The sequence below is a fragment of the Sinohyriopsis cumingii genome, chromosome 10 (genome assembly GCF_028554795.1).
Source record: "Sinohyriopsis cumingii isolate HCF-2022 chromosome 10, ASM2855479v2, whole genome shotgun sequence".
NCBI classification, from domain to species: domain Eukaryota; kingdom Metazoa; phylum Mollusca; class Bivalvia; order Unionida; family Unionidae; genus Sinohyriopsis; species Sinohyriopsis cumingii.
Genome location: NC_142970.1, coordinates 28,514,998 through 28,532,798, shown reverse-complemented (window position 1 = coordinate 28,532,798; position 17,801 = coordinate 28,514,998). Strand labels below are relative to the sequence as shown.

Here is a 17,801-nt window from a genome sequence, read left to right as displayed (position 1 = left end):
ATACAGTGCCATTGGGACAGTGCTGTAATTTAATACTTATAATACAGTGCCATAGGGACAGTGCTATTATCTAATACTTATAATACAGTGCCATAGGGACAGTGCTATAATCTAATACTTATAATACAGTGCCATAGGGACAGTGCTGTAATATAATACTTATAATACAGTGCCATAGGGACAGTGCTATAATTTAATACTTATAATGCAGTGCCATTGGGACAGTGCTGTAATTTAATACTTATAATACAGTGCCATAGGGACAGTGCTATAATTTAATACTTATAATACAGTGCCATTGGGACAGTGCTGTAATTTAATACTTATAATACAGTGCCATAGGGACAGTGCTATAATCTAATACTTATAATACAGTGCCATAGGAACAGTGCTATAATTTAATACTTATAATACAGTGCCATAGGGACAGTGCTATAATTTAATACTTATAATACAGTGCCATTGGGACAGTGCTGTAATTTAATACTTATAATACAGTGCCATAGGGACAGTGCTATTATCTAATACTTATAATACAGTGCCATAGGGACAGTGCTATAATCTAATACTTATAATACAGTGCCATAGGGACAGTGCTGTAATATAATACTTATAATACAGTACCATAGGGACAGTGCTATAATTTAATACTTATAATACAGTGCCATAGGGACAGTGCTATAATTTAATACTTATAATACAGTGCCATAGGGACAGTGCTATAATCTAATACTTATAATACAGTGCCTTAGGGACAGTGCTATAAGATAATACGTATAATACAGTGCCATAGGGACAGTGCTATAATTTAATACTTATAATACAGTACCATAGGGACAGTGCTGTAATATAATACTTGGCTGAAATAATGTGGCTGCTACAATACTTTTTTGCAAATGCTTAACAAGATCCATCCAAATTTCAGTGGAACAATGATTTTCTTCTGTATTGTGTTTGTATTGTATGTTTTTTTGTATGTATTTATGTATATGTTTGTGCATATGTGTAGGCATCTGTGTACATTTGTTTGTACTTACATGTATGTATCTGTACAAACGTTTCTACATGTGTACATATGTACACACGTACATATATATATATATATATATATATATATATATATATATATATATCTGTACATGTGTGTATTTATGTGTGCATGCATTTGTGTATATGTGTGTGCCATTGTTTATGTATTTTGCATATGTATTTGTATCTGTGCATGTGTTTGTGCATATGTCTATTTCCTTCTACATGTTATGAAGATGGGTATGTATCTGTACATATTTGTATGTATCTGTGTACCTTTGTTTTTGCACATTTATATGTATTTGTGTACATCTGTTTGTGTACATCTGTACATGTGTTTATACATATGTGTATGCATATGTACATGGATATGTGCATATGTGTATATATCTGTACATGTTTTTGCAACTGTGAATCTGTGTACATGATCGTTTAATTGCATTTGCTACTCATATGAAAGGGAACGTCATGCTGAGATGCAGTTTTCATTGGAGGAGGTCTTATATATAGTTGGCCATAAATGGAAACAACTAGCCCACACAATGGCAGCCATTAAAATATCTTTATTTATACTCCTCCCAAATGGACAGCTATATCATCATTGAGCTTATGGATCATTTCTATGACACTGGCTTTTGACACATGGACAGATATCATCATGGGGCTTTTGACACATGGACAGATATATCATGGGTCTTTTGGATCATTTTTATGACATTGGCTTTTGACACATGGACATATATATCATCATTGAGCTTATGGATCATTTCTACGACATTGGCTTTTGACACATGGACAAATATATTATCATGGGGCTTTTGACACCTGGACAGCTATATCATAATGGGGCTAATGGATCATTTCCATGACATTGTATTTTGACACATGGACAGCTATATCATAATGGGGCTACTGGATCACTTCCATGACATTGGATTTTGACACATGGACAGCTATATCATAATGGGGCTAATGGATCATTGCCATGACATTGGAATTTGACACATGGACGGCTATTATCATAATGGGGCTAATGGATCATTTCCATGACATTGGATTTTGATACATTGACATCTATATAATGGGGCTAATGGATCATTTCCATGACATTTGCTTTTTGACATATTGACGGCTATATCATAATGGGGCTTATGGATAATTTTCATGACATTGGCTTTTGACACATGGATGGCTATATCATAATGGGGCTTATGGATCATTTCTATGACATTGGATTTTGACACATTGACAGCTATATCATAATAGGGCTTATGGATTATTTCTGTTACATTGGATTTTGACACATGGACAGCTATATAATCATGGGGCTAATGGATCATTTCTATGTAATTTGCTTTTGACACATGGACAGGTATATCATCATAGGGCTAATGGATCATTTATATGAAATTGACTTTTGACACATGGACAGCTATATCATCATGGGACTTATGGATAATGTATATGACATTGGCTTTTGAAACATGGACAGCTATAGCATCACGGGGCTTATGCCAATACACTTATGATGCTTAGTTGATCGTAAATTAAACTGGTATCAGTGGTACGTCTAGTTTGACTGTCATAACTCTGTCTGAATGGATCATTTATATGACATTGGCTTTTGACACATGGACAGCTATATCATCATGGAGCTTTTGACACAGACAGCTATATCATCATGGGGCTTATGTCAATAGACTTCTCATGATGCTTTGTTAATCCTAAATGAAACTGGTACCAGTTGTACATCTAGTTTGACTGTCATAACAGCTGTCTTTCAAATCTTGTCACATTTCTCTCTGAACAGATAATTTCTATATTGGCTTTTGACCAAAGAACTCTTGATAAGTCTACTTTGTTCAAAATGAAAAGTGTTGCAATCTGATATCCAATATGTCTGTAATATTAGTTATCTTGAATTCCTGGAAATCCTTTTGCCCATTAGAGAATCAGTCCCTTTGAGAGTATTGTTTAACATTTTTCTATTAACATCTACCCTTGATTTTCACATCCATTGTGACCTCGTTATGGAAAGATCACAAGTTAATGAGAATTATTAGAGCACATTATACAGCATTATGCATCATGTTCATTTGTTGCCAATGCTAATAACATTTTCTTTAAGCTACAGTATTTACCTCCAAACAGTGTCTTGGTATGATAATGATGATCAGATGTTCTTACCTTCAAATAATGTGTTAGTATGACAATGCTGATAAAATAAATGTTCTTTAAGCTACAGTATTTACCTTCAAACAGTGTTAGTTATCAGCCTTAGATCAGTATATAGAATGCTTTGTTTCAAAAGAAAAATAAATGCTGTTTCAAGTTTGTTGCATTGTTTTTTTGTCATTGTAAATCTAAGATCCTATAAAAACATCCCATGTGAATGTTCAAGCATTAGCACTGGATCTGTTATAAAACAAATTCACCATTCACATGTATGTAAGAGTAAGAGAAAAACTCAAAGTGCCTGTAATCACAAGTATGATTTACTTACATTGGCTGATATATTCAGCAAAGAAATGTGTTACAAATGGATTTGGATTTGGATTCTTTTAACATAGCTTTAAAAAAAATTCAGTCATATCTCTATGATGACTGCAGTTTGGCAGTTTAAAGTGATGTCCAGCACTGGGGCATCATGCTGCAGACATGCAGCATGGTGTCCCACTCAGTCACATGATCCTATCACCAGGCCAACCAGTCCTAACACTAACTTCTTAATGCTGAGTGCCAAGCTAGGCCGCTGTTAGTACCATTTTTGTAAGTCTTTGGTATGACTCAGCTGTGGATCAAATGGCATCTTGCATCCAAAGCAGACACTCTAACCACTAGGCCACCGGAGCGGTCTTTATAAATGAAACCTGTTGTAATAAAAGATCTTGGACGTACATGAAATGATATGGTCTCAATTTGAACATGGTACAGCATGCACATAGTTGTCTTGGATGTACATGAAATGATATGGTCTCAATTTGAACATGGTACAGCATGCACATAGCTGTCTTGGATGTACATGAAATGATATAGTCTCAATTTGAACATGGTACAGCATGCACATAGCTGTCTTGGACGTACATGAAATGATATGGTCTCAATTTGAACATGGTACAGCATGCACATAGCTGTTTTGGATGTACATGAAATGATAGTCTCAATTTGAACATGGTACAGCATGCACATAGCTGTCTTGGATGTACATGAAATGATATGGTCTCAATTTGAACATGGTACAGCATGCACATAGCTGTCTTGGATGTACATGAAATGATATGTTCTCAATTTGAATATGGTACAGCATGCACATAGCTGTCTTGGATGTACATGAAATGATACAGTCTCAATTTGGACATGGTACAGCATGCACATAAATGTCTTGGATGTACGTAAAATTATACAATCTCAATTTGAACATGGTAGAGATGGAAAAATGTTGAGTTTATGTTTGCGATTTGGCTTTTTAACCTCAGCAATACATCAGTAATATTGCTATGATGTCTGCAGTGTGGCAATTTATATTGATGTCTAGCAATGGGGCTTCATGACCCACTCAGTCACATTATCCTCTCACCAGGCAAACTGGTCATAACACTGACCTTTTGATGCTGAGTGCCTAGTGTGGCACCTGCTAGTACCATTTTTATACATATTTGGTATGACTTGACCGGGGTTCAAACTGATGACCTCCCACATCCAAGTTGGACAATCTAACCACTTGTTGAGCTTCTAGTCATTTCAGTTAAATGCCATCATTGTAGTTATTGAATTAAATGCCACCATTGTATTTATTGAATTAAATGTCACCATTGTAGTTATTGAATTAAATGTCATCATTGTAGTTATTGAAAAAAATGTGTTTAGACATTTTGGTAAATTTTGCAGTCTTAAAGTTCATAAAATTCCTTTAAATATCTGGAGCTTGTCAGCATGTGGATGGTAAATTTCCACTTTAAAAAAGTGAGGAAGTTAGCTTATTGTATTCCATGTGGTGACTTTAACAGTACCGGTAGTTCTTTGTGATGATTTATATCCCAAATATGAATACTTCTATCAAAATGCATGACTACACAAAATTAGCCCAGAAAATAATGGAGTTTGTGCAGTGTTTGAAATGAAATTAACTATCTTCTGCTTTTTGAAAGAGGATATAAGTCTAAGCAAAATCAGATACAAGTTTTACTTTCTGATTTACATGATAGGTCAGGAAATATGCATCATGTGGATTTACTTGTCATCACTGGACTGGTAGTGTTAAATACTAATTTTGTCATGCCAGTGTTGCATATGCTCCATTTTCTCTTTCAAAACTATGGCAAGGTGCTTTGAGATCTATCACAATCTCAGCAAGTTTATTTCTGCAGGGATTAAATCATTTCCACCCAGCCATCAGGGTAGGTAAATCCTGATCGAACTAAAGTGCAGGGATTACATCACTTTGATACACAGGTATCAAGGGTAGATAAATCCTGCTTCAACTAAAGTGAAGGGATTACATCACTTTGATACACAGGTATCAAGGGTAGATAAATCCTGCTCCAACTAAAGTGCAGGGATTATGTCACTTTGATACACAGGTATCAAGGGTAGGTGAATCGTGTTCAACTAAAGTGCAGGGATTACATCATTTCCACACAGCCATCAGGGTAGGTAAACCCTGTTCCAACTAAAGTGCAGGGATTACATCATTTCCACACAGCCATCAGGGTATGTAAATCCTGCTCCAACTAATGTGCATGGATTACATCACTTTGATACACAGGTATCAAGGGTAGATAAATCCTGCTCCAACTAAAGTGCAGGGATTACATCACTTTGATACACAGGTATCAAGGGTAGATAAATCCTGATCCAACTAAAGTGCAGGGATTACATCACTTTGATACACAGGTATCAAGGGTAAATAAATCCTTGTTCCAACCTAAGTTAGCAGAAAATATTTAAATGTGTTTTATGTAAATATCTCAAGATATCATGAATGAATAATGACCTTTAAAATGTTTCTTTACTCATTTTTTCAGGAACATTCCGAGGATGGATGTAAGTATATATTAATCTCATTGTAAAATTTGCATGCCTTACTAAATCAATTCTTTCTGTGATCTATGAGAATTATTTCTATTTTGCACGTTAAACTTCATACAACTTTTATATGCCATAATTTGACTTGTACTATGTTAAGATGTTATTTTTGTCTGTTTCCAGTTTCATTTACAAATAATTTAGTCATCTACCTGCAACTTAACGTCCAATTATACATGTCTTATACTCACCTGTTTATGGACTGTGGGCTGTTTTTGTTACAAACAAGCAATATGGCAATGAAAGCCTGTTTTGTCTTTTTATTGTCGTCTCCTTAATCCATCACATTATATAATTTTGGTAACTACTGAAAAGAAAGAAGACTGCTGTGAAAGACTAAAGCATGTACTTCTCTTATTTTCTATTTATAAAAACTGTACATTACACATTTCCAACATAACAGATGGGTTTATTCAATATGAAACTGACAAATTCATTATTTTTATGAAGAGGATTGTGTAGCACACTTGTCTATTTTTTAAAAAAGAAATTGTGCCAGATTTTAAGTGAACCAAGCTTTATCGGTGTAATTTATGGATGCTATCTGACTGAAGAATATAAGAGGAGAGGGATATTTCTTCAACTTTAAAACATGTCACATCATAGAAAAGAAAATTCAGTGGTGCTTTAAAAAATTTAAAAGAAGAATATGAGAGTAGAGTAACACTGCACTTATGTCGAGCACATCCTTTCTAAGGGTTGGCATGTATGCTAGAGCTACCAGTTTATCCAGTACTAGGGGATGGAGAATTCAAACTGATTTCAATGGTCAGTGTAGCTTGCACTAGGGGAAGGAGAATTAAAACTGATTTCAATGGTCAGTGTAGCTTGTCCTTGGGAAAGGAGAACTAAAACCGATTTCAACGGTCAGTGTCAATGTGGTTGAAATAATACAAACGGTTAACAGACTTTGTGTCGGGCTTTCACTTAGTGTTGCAAGGAAGCTTGACTCCAGGACAAAAGAGGTAAAAATGTCAAGATCATTGATATTTAAAGAATAACAATGATTACCTGATTTTGTTCCTGGCTAATACTCTTATGGTAGAATTATGGTTATTGATTTCAACTTAGTATGGACCTTCATATGTTGTTCATCCAAGAGTCATCTGTCATTCAACATTCGATATTTTGGATTTATTCTCAAAAGCTAACTGATCCAACTTGTACCGTGTTTTGTGATAAGTATCTTGGTACAAATCACTTCCAACCTTAAACATTTGGCAAGCATTACTTAAAACAAAACCCATTCTTAACTTGTGTCACAAAACCACTGACCATTGGATAACAAGTCTGCAGCCCCATTAACAGAAACTATTCTGACATTGAATGGGTTTTAATTTCATACAGGTTACTTTGATATGTTACCAGAAAGTTTCATGGATGGTTGAAGATACTAAAATAGAATGTTCTTCAAACTTTTTTTTAAAACTTTCAAAAACAAAAATATGGATGAAATTCCCCATACCATTAATTATATTAGTCCTGATTGTTTGTCCAAATACAGATATGTTAGTAAGGCAAGCTAGCACAGAACCATGCGAGATTCTTGTTTTCTGACAAGATATTAAGAGTTCGTATTTTAAGTTCTTTCTGTAACTCCGTCAAATTGTATTATTTGCCTGGACAGATATAACAATTACCTTTGTCTTCTTATTGATGTAGGTGAGAGTAATATGACAAAAATGTGAAATCAAAGAGGGAACAACTCTCTCTGGCTATTGAATCATAATAGTCTATTGAAAATATCACTTGGCTATTTGCTCATGTATGGATAATCTTTACTTTTACTTTAATTTGACTTGTACAACAATGAATAAGAGGTTTCATGTTGTCAAAACTGATTTCATATAGCTAGAAGATACATTTAACACAGGGCATAATCTGAAAACTCTGTGTGTGACCTAGTCGTGAGATTGGTACTACATAATCGGTGAGTGATCGCCCAAAGGACAGAGTGATTCTGTACAATCTGTGTGACCCAAGGAACAGATTGTTTCTGAATAATCTGTGCCACTCAAGAGACAGATTGCTTCAATATATTATGTTTGACCTTGGGACAGATTGGTTCTATATAATATGTGTGTGACCCAAGGGAAACATTAGTTCTGTAATACTTATATAATCAGTGTGTGACCAAAGAAACATACTAGTTATATAGTATCAGTGTGTGACCCAAGGGACAGACTGATTCTACATAATGTGTGTCTGACCCAAGGGACAGATTGGTTCTATCTAATCTATGTATGGCCCAAGGGATATATTAGTTTTATACTTGGTGTGTGACCCAAAGGTCATACTAGTTCTATATCATCAGTGTGTGACCTGATGGTCAGATTGGTTCTATATATGTGTCATTCAAGGGACAGATTGCTTCAAAATGATATGTGTGACCAAAGGACAGATTGGTTCTACATAATATGTGACCAAGGGACAGATTGGTTTTATATCATCCATGTGTGACTAAGGTCATACTAGTTCTATATAATCAGTGTGTGTCCCAAGGGACACACTGGTTTTATATAATATGTGTGTTACCCAAGGGACAGATTGGTTCTATATAATTGGTGTGTGATCCAAGAGACAGATTGGTTCTGTATAATTGGTGTGTGACCCAGGGGACATACTATATCATCAATGTGTGACCCAAAGGACATCTAGTTCTATAACGTCAGTGTGTGACCCAATGATCAGAATGGTTCTATATGTGTCATTCAGGGGACAGATTGGTTCTACATAATGTTTGTGACCAAGGGACAGATTGGTTCTATATAATAGGTGTGACCCAGGGTACAAATTGTTTTTATATCATCCGTGTGTGACCAAGGTCATACTAGTTCAATATAATCAATTTGTGACCCAAGGGGCAGACTGGCTCTATGTAATCTGTGTGTTACCCAAGGGACAGACTGGTTCTGTATAATCGGTGTGAGACTCAAGGGACAGACTGGTTCTGTATAACTGGTGTGTGACCCAAGGGACAGATTGGTTTTATATCATCTGTGTGTGACCAAAGTCATATTAGTTCTATATAATCCATGTGTGACCCAAGGGACAGAATTGTGTCTCTATATTCTGTTATTTCTTAAAATGTAGAATACCCAGACACATTTAGGTATTTCTTAAAATGTAGAATACACCAGACACATTTAGGTATTTCTTAAAATGTAGAATACACCAGACACATTTAGGTATTTCTTAAAATGTAAAATACACCAGACACATTTAGGTATTTCTTAAAATGTAAAATACACCAGACACATTTAGGCATTTCTTAAAATGTAAAATACACCAGACACATTTAAGTATTTCTTGAAATGTAGAATACACCAGACACATTTAGGTATTTCTTAAAATGGAGAATACACCAGACACATTTAAGTATTTCTTAAAATGTAGAATTCACCAGACACATTTAGGTATTTCTTAAAATGTACTATACACCAGACACATTTAAGTATTTCTTAAAATGTAGAATTCACCAGACACATTTAGGTATTTCTTAAAATGTAGTATACACCAGACACATTTATGTATTTCTTAAAATGTAGTATACACCAGACACATTTAGGTATTTCTTAAAATGTAAAATACACCAGACACATTTAGGTATTTCTTAAAATGTAAAATACACGAGACACATTTAGGTATTTCTTAAAATGTAGAATACAGCAGACACATTTAGGTATTTCTTAAAATGTAGAATTCACCAGACACATTTACGTAACCATTTTATACATAATATTTTAGAAAGAAATAATTTTGAGCTTATCCTTTAAAATTAATTGACTTCATTACTTTTTGTTGAGTTTGCCAAGTACAGTTATTATTATTATAATTATTATTACTATTATTATTATTATTATTGTTATCATTAATATTGCTACTATTATTATTATTGTTATTAGCAATATTAATATTATTGTTGTTATTATTATTATTATTGTTGTTGTTATTTTTATTATTATTACTATTGTTATTATTGTTGTCGTTGTTACCCATTGCCCTCATTAATATATTGGTTTAAATATGCAGTTCTGTATTTTGAACAACAACAGCACATGGATTGAGAGGCTTGGTGCACAATACTGCCAACACCGAACAATTATTACTTTTTTCTTTATTTAATTTATATTCTTGCTTTTCTAAGAATGGCATATATAGTCAGATTCTACTTAAATAGGTATTCGGATTTCATTAAAGAGTACAAATCCTATGACCTTTATAAATAATGAGATTCAATAATAGTACGTGGTGAATAGCGTGTTTGGAATCTGTTAACTAAATCGCAAAAGTACAGGGTTATTTTAATTTAATTGGACAAAATTGGGTGAGAAAGGTATTCTATGTTGGTGTTAGTACCAAGACAAGAAAATCTCAGTCGTAGGGTTACATTATTTTTCTCATTATAACCTCATGGGGAGACAATAACGTAACCCATTAACTGGGATTTCCTTGTCTTGGCGTAAACCCCAACATAAATTAATGTAATTTGTCAGATTTAAAGTCAGTATTATGGTCATGCACACACTGCCACTATCCTCATAACGTCATTGCTAGTTAATATAGATTCAGCATTCTGGTCATGCACACACTGCCACTATCCTCATAACATCATTGATATTTTTTTCTAAAATAATCTTAAAACCATTATTTTCATCTTGCCCTTTTGCACAGTTGTTGTGGGCTGATGATAGAACTAATGGGCCACAGATTTGTATTTTATTTTAAAACATTACTGTTAATTATGTTGTATAATTAGATTGACATTAACAATCAAACTTTGTTCATGTTCTTATAAAGTGTAATGATGGCTAATTGCTTAGACAGAAGCAAGGAGTTCAATCCACACTGTAATTAAATTTTGTTTTCCGCTGTACACATATTTATATAAATAGTGTCATTTGTATCATGAGATGTATCTCTCTAGATGTCATGATATTTTTCAGTCCCCCCAAAAATTCTGCTTTGTTCATAAAGCTCATGAACAGTATGACATAATTTCAGAAATTTTATGTATGTTTATTTTAGTTTGATTTGATTATTTACAGCACAGCAATACAAGTATGTCATTTAGTAATAATGCAGTTGGGGTAAAGTACCTTGCCAAATGACACACCATGTAGCTGACCCATGCTGGTCTATTGGTAGGATTTGCACCTGCACCCTTAAGTCTGGCATAATGCCCACTGAGTATGTGTATGCATGTACATGCATGCATGCATATATGTATGTGTTAAATTTGTATACTGCCACTATTATGAAGAGATTGTTATGTTATGATCAGGATAATTCATCTGTCTGTCAATGTGCTGCCAATTTTATTTATGTTCAATAACTTAAGTTCTCCACCAAATTTTTGTGATAATATGTAGTTTGGGTAAGGACGAAGACTATTGAGTTTTATGGTGAAGGAGGAAAATTCAGAGGCAATAGGTAACTGGAAATGAAATAAAATATACTTTCTTTGCATTAACATCACACACCAAATATTTGTGGATGGCTTGCACTTCGGGTAGGAAGAAGACTTGATTTTTTTGTGTCCAAAGATCAAATATAATGTTACTGAAGAGATTGGTTTCCATACAACACTATTTCTATAAAACGTTTAACCTCAGCTTAGCATTGTGGATGGTTTGCTCTTGGCATAAGAAATAAGTCTAATAATATGCAGTCAAAAGGTCAAAGGTCAGTGTCATTGATGGCAAGATGAAAAAGGATTCTGTATAAGGGCTTGTGTTCCCAGCCATTCAATTTAACCCAGGTTGTGGATGACTTGCATATTGTACAGTTGTTGTTGTAGGGTTTAACGCCATTTTGCAGCACACGATAGGCTATACTTGGCGACCAGTGTTAATGGTGGAGGAAGAACCTGGGAAAACCCCGGAAAGAACCACTGACCCATGAGAAGCTACTAGCAAGCTTTCTCACATACCCACATTAGCCGAATCCGAGACTCGAACCCATGCAGACAGAGGTGAGATGGCAGTGATCCGTAACGGTGAGCGCGTTAGACCACTCAGCTACTTGGGGCCCCTCTTGTGCAGTTAAGATGCCAATGTATTTTGTGATATAGAATAAACATCAGAATCACCCTGATTGAAAGAAGAGGAATGATTTTGCATAACAACATATATATCATTTACTTTGACCAACATGTGTGGAAGGCTTGCACACAAGGTATGGAAAAGGCTTATTGATTTGGGGTCAAATGTCAAGGTCATTACTAAAGAAACAAATGGGATTTGCTGAGCATTGTTCAATCAAGAGTAAGTTCTTTGAGCAAACTTTACAGATTGCCGGCACTTCGGGTAATAAATTACCCTCTAGATTCAGGGACCTAAAGGTCAGCGGTCATTAGGTCATGTTTGTGACAAGTCACATTAGAAAAGAATAGCTTTGCGCAGTGAGTTTAATTCAATACTGTTTGCATTAAACAAAGTTCTGGGTCTTTTGAGACCCATTGAATTCTAATCTCTGATGTCAACTATGCTGTACATCTGCATACATAGAGGGCTGTTGGAAACTGGTTAAATATATAACATAATGTTAATGATGTTGTTGTTTTTCTGTGTGCTGACGTCTCTGTAAAACATCTCTTGTCTTTCAGCTTCTGCTTGTCCATTGCCAGTTTTATCACCAAGTGACACAGATAGGTTCATGCGCATTGCGTATCTGCTGGTAGATGTGGGATCACAGGTCTTAAGACACCTTATGAGTCATCACACTGTCACTCCTACTAATTCTCTGGACCAGTATCTTGCCAACAACATGAACACCATCAACAACCTTCTTAAAAGAAAGGTCTTAAACATTTCCCAAATGGACATCATGTTCCCACCAAAGGGAGGTAATACAAACCTGGAAGAATATGACATTACCCTGCTCTCAGCTCTCTTTAATAACATTGTATCTTCCCTGAGTCAACAGGAAAAGAACATGATACAAGCTCTACGAGAAGAAAGGAACAAATTGTATGGTCATGCTAAGTCATGCAAGATGAATGCCCATGACTACCAGACTTGTTGGAACACCATCAGCTCTACATTGACTACCCTCAGTCAGCAATGTGGGGACCCCAATTTTGAGAATGAAATACTGCTAGAAATTCAGCGCACTCAGGTTTCAGCGATACCTGCTGGATCCTACCTTGATATACTTAAGGCATGGTTTAGCAGGATAGACACATTTGGTGGCACATTACAGGCTCTGATAACTAGGGTAGATGCCCTTGAATCAAAGAAGCCACCTAATGAAAGTGAGGGATGAAAAGATATTGCAGTATAAGAAAATGAGAACAGTGTTGTCTTAATGACTCTCAACAGATTGCAATGGTCTTACATAAATATTTGCTGCCAGACATCTTGGAATATGCAAGAAAAACTAAACATCACAGGTTGATCAGCCATATGACTGTAATTGTGTGGTTTTTATTATTATATTCATGTGGAATGACCTGTTGGTAAGCATCAGCATTATTTAAGATGACTCTGTAGACATTGCTAAATTTTGATTTTGAGACTGAAATACATCTCTGGAAATTAAATCATAATATGCACATGATTGAAACAAAGTTCTGATAAGAAAGTTGGCAATATACCTGCCTTTCAGCTGAAGAAACAATCTCTAAATCTAACCAGTACTTAAATGAACGTTTCAGGGCTGAATATTAAACATACATGTCCTTACATGTACTCTGAAGAACATTTCAGGACAGTGAATATTAATCATACATGTCCTTACATGTACTCAGAAAAACATTTCAGGCCAGTGAATCTTAAACATACATGTCCTCATGTGTACTCAAAAAAACATAACAGGACAGCGAATAATAAACATATTTGTCCTTACTTGTACTCAGAAGAACATCTCGAGCTAGTGAATATTGAACACACATATGCTTACCAGTGCTTGAAGGAACATCCCAAGAGAGGAAATAGTACAATCACAGGATTGACAGTACTTGACAGTAAATATTAAAAATGTGTACTTACTAGTAAGTGAAGGAACATCTCAGGACAGTGAATATTAAAATTGCATGTTCACCAGTATTTAAACGAACATCTCAGGACAAGAATATTATACATTCGAATACTTAAAAATACCATTCTTGGAAATTTGCAAAAAAATGTTGAATCAATTTAACTCATGAGAATTATTCATACACATTTTCATGCATTATATGGACAGATTCAGACATCAGACAAATGTATGAAAATGTCCACCAGTCTAGGACCATTTCATTTATTAAAATATGCACAAGCCCTGAACCGTGTTAATTATGAAAATTTCTAAAAGATCTGTAACACGTTAATTATGAAAATTTCCAAAAGACCTGGACGATGTTAATTATAAAAATTTCTAAGAGCCCTGTACCATGTTAATTATGAAAATTTCTAAAAGACCCGGACGATGTTAATTATGAAAATTTCTAAAAGCCATGTACCATGTTAATTATGAAAATTTCAAAAAGACCTGGATTATGAAAATTTCTAAAAGACCTGGACAATGTTAATAATGAAAATTTCTAAAAGACCTGGATTATGAAAAATTCTAAAAGACCTGGACGATGTTAATTATGAAAATTTCTAAAAGACCTGAACCATATTAATTATGAAAACTTTTAAAAGACCTGGAAAATGTTAATTATGAAAATTTCTAAAAGACCTGGACCGTGTTAATTATAAAAAAATTTCTAAAAGACCTGGACCATGTTAATTATGAAGAATTTCTAAAAGATGTGGACCATGCTAATTATGAATATTTCTAAAAGACATAGACTATGTTAATTATGAAAACTTCTAAAAGACCTGGACCATGTTAATTATGAAAATTTCTAAAAGACCTGGACGATGTTAATTATGAAAATTTCTGAAAGTCCTGAACCATGTTAATTATGAAAATTTCTAAAAGACCTGGACCATGTTAATTATGAAAATTTCTGAAAGACCTGGACAATCTTAATTATGAAAATTTCTAAAAGATGTGGACCATGCTAATTATGAATATTTCTAAAGACATGGACTATGTTAATTATGAAAACTTCTGAAAGACCTGGACCATGTTAATTATGAAAATTTCTAAAAGACCTGGACCATGTTAATTATGAAAATTTCTAAAAGACCTGGACCACGTTAATTATGAAAATTTCTAAAAGACTAGACCATGTTAATTATGAAAATTTCTAAAAGACCTGGACCATGTTAATTATGAAAATTTCTAAAAGACCTCGACCATGTTAATTATGAAAATTTCTAAAAGACCTGAACCAGGATAATTATGAAAATTTCTAAAAGACCTGGACCACGTTAATTATGAAAATTTCTAAAAGACCTGGACCATGTTAATTATGAAAATTTCTGAAAGACCTGGACAATCTTAATTATGAAAATTTCTAAAAGATGTGGACCATGCTAATTATGAATATTTCTAAAGACATGGACTATGTTAATTATGAAAACTTCTAAAAGACCTGGAGGATGTTAATTATGAAAATTTCTAAAAGACCTGGACCATGTTAATTATGAAAATTTCTGAAAGACCTGGACCACGTTAATTATGAAAATTTCTAAAAGACCTGGACGATGTTAATTATGAAAATTTCTAAAAGACCTGAACCAGGATAATTATGAAAATTTCTAAAAGACCTGGACGATCTTAATTATGAAAATTTCTAAAAGATGTGGACCATGCTAATTATGAATATTTCTAGAAGACATAGACTATGTTAATTATGAAAACTTCTAAAAGACCTGGACCATGTTAATTATGAAAATTTCTAAAAGACCTGAACCAGGATAATTATGAAAATTTCTAAAAGACCTGGACGATCTTAATTATGAAAATTTCTAAAAGATGTGGACCATGCTACTTATGAATATTTCTAAAAGACATAGACTATGTAAATTATGAAAACTTCTAAAAGACCTGGACCATGTTAATTATGAAAATTTCTAAAAGACCTGGACGATGTTAATTATGAAAATTTCTAAAAGACCTGGACCATGTTAATTATGAAAATTTCTGAAAGACCTGGACAATCTTAATTATGAAAATTTCTAAAAGATGTGGACCATGCTAATTATGAATATTTCTAAAGACATGGACTATGTTAATTATGAAAACTTCTAAAAGACCTGGAGGATGTTAATTATGAAAATTTCTAAAAGACCTGGACCATGTTAATTATGAAAATTTCTAAAAGACCTGGACCACGTTAATTATGAAAAGTTCTAAAAGACCTGGACCATGTTAATTATGAAAATTTCTAAAAGACGTGGATGATGTTAATTATGAAAATTTCTAAAAGACCTGAACCAGGATAATTATGAAAATTTCTAAAAGACCTGGACAATCTTAATTATGAAAATTTCTAAAAGATGTGGACCATGCTAATTATGAATATTTCTAAAAGACATGGACTATGTTAACTATGAAAACTTCTAAAAGACCTGGACCATGTTAATTATGAAAATTTCTAAAAGACCTGGACGATGTTAATTATGAAAATTTCTAAAAGTCCTGGACCATGTTAGTTATGAAAATTTCTAAAAGACCTGGACCATGTTAATTATGAAAATTTCTAAAAGACCTGGATGATGTTAATTATGAAAGTTTCTAAAAGATGTGGACCATGCTAATTATGAATATTTCTAAAGACATGGACTATGTTAATTATGAAAACTTCTAAAAGACCTGGACCATGTTAATTATGAAAACTTCTAAAAGACCTGGACCATGTTAATTATGAAAATTTCTAAGAGACCTGGACGATGTTAATTATGAAAATTTCTAAAAGACGTGGACGATGTTAATTATGAAAATTTCTAAAAGACCTGGACCATGCTAATTATGAAAATTTCTAAAAGACCTGGATCGTCTTAATTATGAAAATTTCTGAATGACCTGGACCATGTTAATTATGAAAATTTCTAAAAGACCTGGACGATGTTCATTATGAACATTTCTAAAAGACCTGGGCGATGTTAATTATGAAAATTTCTGAAAGACCTGGAGGATGTTAATTATCAAAATTTCCAAAAGACCTGGACCATGTTAATTATGAAAATTTCTAAAAGACATGGAGCATGTTAATTATGAAAATATCTAAAAGACTTGGACCATGTTAATTATGAAAATTTCTAAAAGACCTGGACCATATTAATTATGAAAATTTCTAAAAGACACGGACCATGTTAATTATGAAACTTTCTAAAAGAACTGGACTATGTTAATTATAAAAATTTCGAAAAGACCTGGACCATGTTAATTATGAAAATTTCTAAAAGACCTGGACCATGTTAATTACGAAAATTTCTAAAAGACCTGGACCATGTTAATTATGAAAATTTCTAAAAGACCTGGACGATGTTAATTATGAAAATTTCTAAAAGTCCTGGACCATGTTAATTGTGAAAATTTCTAAAAGACCTGGACCATGTTAATTATGAAAATTTCTAAAAGACCTGGATGATGTTAATTATGAAAGTTTCTAAAAGATGTGGACCATTCTAATTATGAATATTTCTAAAGACATGGACTATGTTAATTATGAAAACTTCTAAAAGACCTGGACCATGTTAATTATGAAAACTTCTAAAAGACCTGGACAATGTTAATAATGAAAATTTCTAAAAGACGTGGACGATGTTAATTATGAAAATTTCTAAAAGACCTGGACCATGTTAATT

General features: G+C 33.6%; 1 protein-coding gene across 1 annotated transcript in view; it reads left to right on the top strand.

The window, feature by feature from the left end:
* The window catches only part of LOC149789816 (uncharacterized), a 147,000-nt gene extending 132,232 nt beyond the window's left edge, over positions 1–14,768 (top strand). The window contains exons 19-20 of the mRNA XM_089971812.1: positions 6,054–6,072; positions 12,722–14,768. Coding sequence (XP_089827938.1) covers positions 6,054–6,072; positions 12,722–13,380 — 678 coding nt within the window. The 3' untranslated portion in view covers positions 13,381–14,768. The remainder of the gene's footprint in view (positions 1–6,053; positions 6,073–12,721) is intronic.
* Positions 14,769–17,801: the final 3,033 nt, after the last annotated feature.